At 45.2% G+C, this 2,969-nt stretch overlaps 1 protein-coding gene across 1 annotated transcript; it reads left to right on the plus strand.

Moving 5' to 3' along the window:
• Positions 1-954: 954 nt before the first annotated feature.
• On the plus strand, positions 955-1,719 carry LOC130467332 (uncharacterized). Its single transcript, XM_056835818.1, has 2 exons — positions 955-1,074; positions 1,159-1,719. The coding sequence occupies exons 1-2, from the start codon at positions 955-957 to the stop codon at positions 1,717-1,719; spliced, it is 681 nt and encodes a 226-aa protein (XP_056691796.1).
• Positions 1,720-2,969: the final 1,250 nt, after the last annotated feature.

Raw genomic sequence — 2,969 nt, forward strand, 5'->3', positions numbered from 1 at the left:
GGCGACGACGGTCGCTGATGTACCTGCAGAAGATGGTCGAGTTGGAAGCGGGGGAAGCCAACTCGGGTTAGAGCGGGGCTGATTCGGTAGTGGATCGAACTCGCGGATCTGCTCGAGAACAGGACCCCCAGGCTCGCCAAAGGGTATATGGAGGGGATGCTCTGGAGCGGCGTCAAGATCCAAGCGGCGGTTTAGCCCGGAGGTGTCTCGTCGGTACTAGAACCTGGATTCGGTGGCGATGGAGGCGGTGGACCTGACTTGGGAGTGCAACGCTTCATTTTCCTTTTGGAGGATATTAATGCGCTGCTCCATGGCTTCGAAGCGACGAGTGATATCGTCGGACGATCTAGCATTTCCGGCCATGGTGATTGGAATGGTATTATCAAGCTGTTTTTTATTGTCAGCCCCACGGTGGGCGCCAAATTGTTTTGGGCAAATTCGACTTAGAGACGAGCTTGCCTTGATGATGGTGCTAACAATCGATCGAGCTAGATAATTGAAAATGGTGAGAGCAAGTTGTAATAGCATGGAATGATAGTGTGTTTATTGCTTAGAAATCGCGTATGTAAGTAGACAAGATTAAGCCATTTTATAGGCATTTACAATGAATGTGTAACGTTTGTGCTTAATTGCACATAATTAGACAATAAATACGTAATGAAGGCCGGCTTCATCAAGGGTTTGTAACGGCTGTTTTGATCCCAACCGTTGAGAGTGAGTTCGAACGGTGCCACCATGTGCCTTGCTGGCAGCCACGTATGCAATGCTTGCTACGTTTGCCACGTCACCAAGAGGGTATTTTCCCCCCTAACATATTACTGGCCCACTCTCAAGGAGGACGCACTTGACTTGGTTAAGCGATGTGATAAATGTCAACGTTTTGCTCATCTAATTCGACGGCCGGCTCAGAAGCTAACACCTATTACAATTCCCATACCATTTGCTAAATGGGGAATGGACTTACTAGGTCCTTACACGACGGCCCCAGGAGGAGTGCGCTATGTGATAGTCGTTGTCGATTATTTCACCAAATGGGTAGAAGCCGAAGCCCTGAAAAACACCAAGGCACAAGACGTGAGAGCCTTCATTTGGAAAGACATCATTACAAGATTCGGTGTGCCTTAATCTATTGTCTTTGATAATGGGCCACAATTCAAGACACCCAAGTTTGAAAACTGGTTAGCTGATCAAGGCATCACGGCATGCTTTGCATCAGTTGGCCGTCCTCAAGCAAACGGACAGGTGGAAGCATTCAACAAAATTATTTCTGAAGGGATGAAAAAGAAGCTTGATGAAGCAAAAGGGTTATGGGCCGACGAGTTACCCAATGTTTTGTGGTCTATACGGACCACGGGAAAAAACTCCACAGGAGAAACACCATTCTTATTAGCATATGGAGCTGAAGCCGTCCTACCAATAGAAATGTGCGAACCAACTCTGCGCGTTATGTTATTTGATGAAAATGCCAATTGGGAAATTATGAAGGCGGCCTTGGATTTCCTACCAGAAACCAGAGGGAGCGCGGCTTTACGACAACAACTTTACAAACTACGAATGACTAGAGAGTACAACAAAAAGGTCTCCAGAAGAATCTCAAAAGTTGGAGATTTTGGGCTAAGAAAGATGGAAGCTGATGGACGTGCTAATGAACAAGGAAAACTCACTCCCACCTGGGAAGGTCCATACGAGATCTATGAGGAAGTTCGTGACGGAACCTAACGGATTCAAGACATGCAGGGGCGTCCCATTTTACGTACCTGGAATGCGGACAACTTAAAGAAATACTTTTTGTAAGTTTGACATCTATGTTTTCTTGTTAATGAACAATCATTTTGTAAGAATAAAGACGTCCACACAAAAGACACATCATGTAGCACGGCTTATTGAGTTTTAAATGAAAAATCTCCCTGCAAGCCGGCCTTGCAAGGGAATGTTTATTTATGTCACATACATTATTCAATGTCCTGAAAATAGGTCCAAACAATAACATTCTCCTAAGAATTAAAGACTAGTCGTTTAAAGGCCTATGAAGTGGCCCAGATTAGCACCCTCACTAGGCTGATCACCTAGAACACAGGGGTACACATTTCAAAAAGCTATATGAAGTAGCTAAAGACCTTGGAAAAAAAGACCAAGGCAAATAATTGCCATCCCTGCTTAGGGGCGAAGGCTATAATAAATGTTGAATTAACCAACATCATAAAAAGTAAACAGGAACGGCAAATAAGATAAGGCAAAAGACAAAAACGTCCATACAAAGAAGCCTATTCATTCCAATAAGTCAGTTGTAATTACAAATTATGCACAAAAAGGCATTGAGGAAGATGTCAAAAAACCAAATCACAAAAAATTCAAGGTCCCTAAGAAGCTTCATTCATCATCATCGCCGGGAACAAATTCAGGAGGAGGACGTCCTTCTTTCAGGGCCTTCTCCACCTCCACCTGATGATCTATGAACCTCTCAAACCAGTTGAAGAGACGCATGCTGGCAAACTCTGAATTCCAAGCCAGCTCAATGCCTCCGCGGATCGACCTCTCACCAAGCACGGCAGACTGGCTACGCACCTCCTTGGATTTAGCCACCTCCTTGCGAGCCTCCTCCAGCTGTGACTCCAGTTCCTTAAACTTGGCGTCAAGACGAGACAGCTCGTCCTCTTTCTCCTTTCTCTTCTCAGAAAGATCCTTCATATCTTGGAAGTTCTGATCAATCTACTCAACACATTTCTTGTTTTCAGCACGTTGAGAAGCCAGGGACTTGGCCAGCGCGTCGATCATCTCCTTCCTGGTAAGACGAAGCTCCTCCAGCTCAGCAAAATGATGATCACCACACTGACTAGCAAGGAGACGGGCTCTAGTCTCTTCTTGCACCAGAGAAGTACGCCACTTCCTCAGCGAGTCCAACAGGATAAACATCTGCAAAGAGGCAAAGCTAAGTTTCGAAACACGAAGAAAAGAAATATTCCACTAAA

This window comes from Spinacia oleracea, chromosome 2, assembly GCF_020520425.1.
Source record: "Spinacia oleracea cultivar Varoflay chromosome 2, BTI_SOV_V1, whole genome shotgun sequence".
Taxonomy (NCBI): domain Eukaryota; kingdom Viridiplantae; phylum Streptophyta; class Magnoliopsida; order Caryophyllales; family Amaranthaceae; genus Spinacia; species Spinacia oleracea.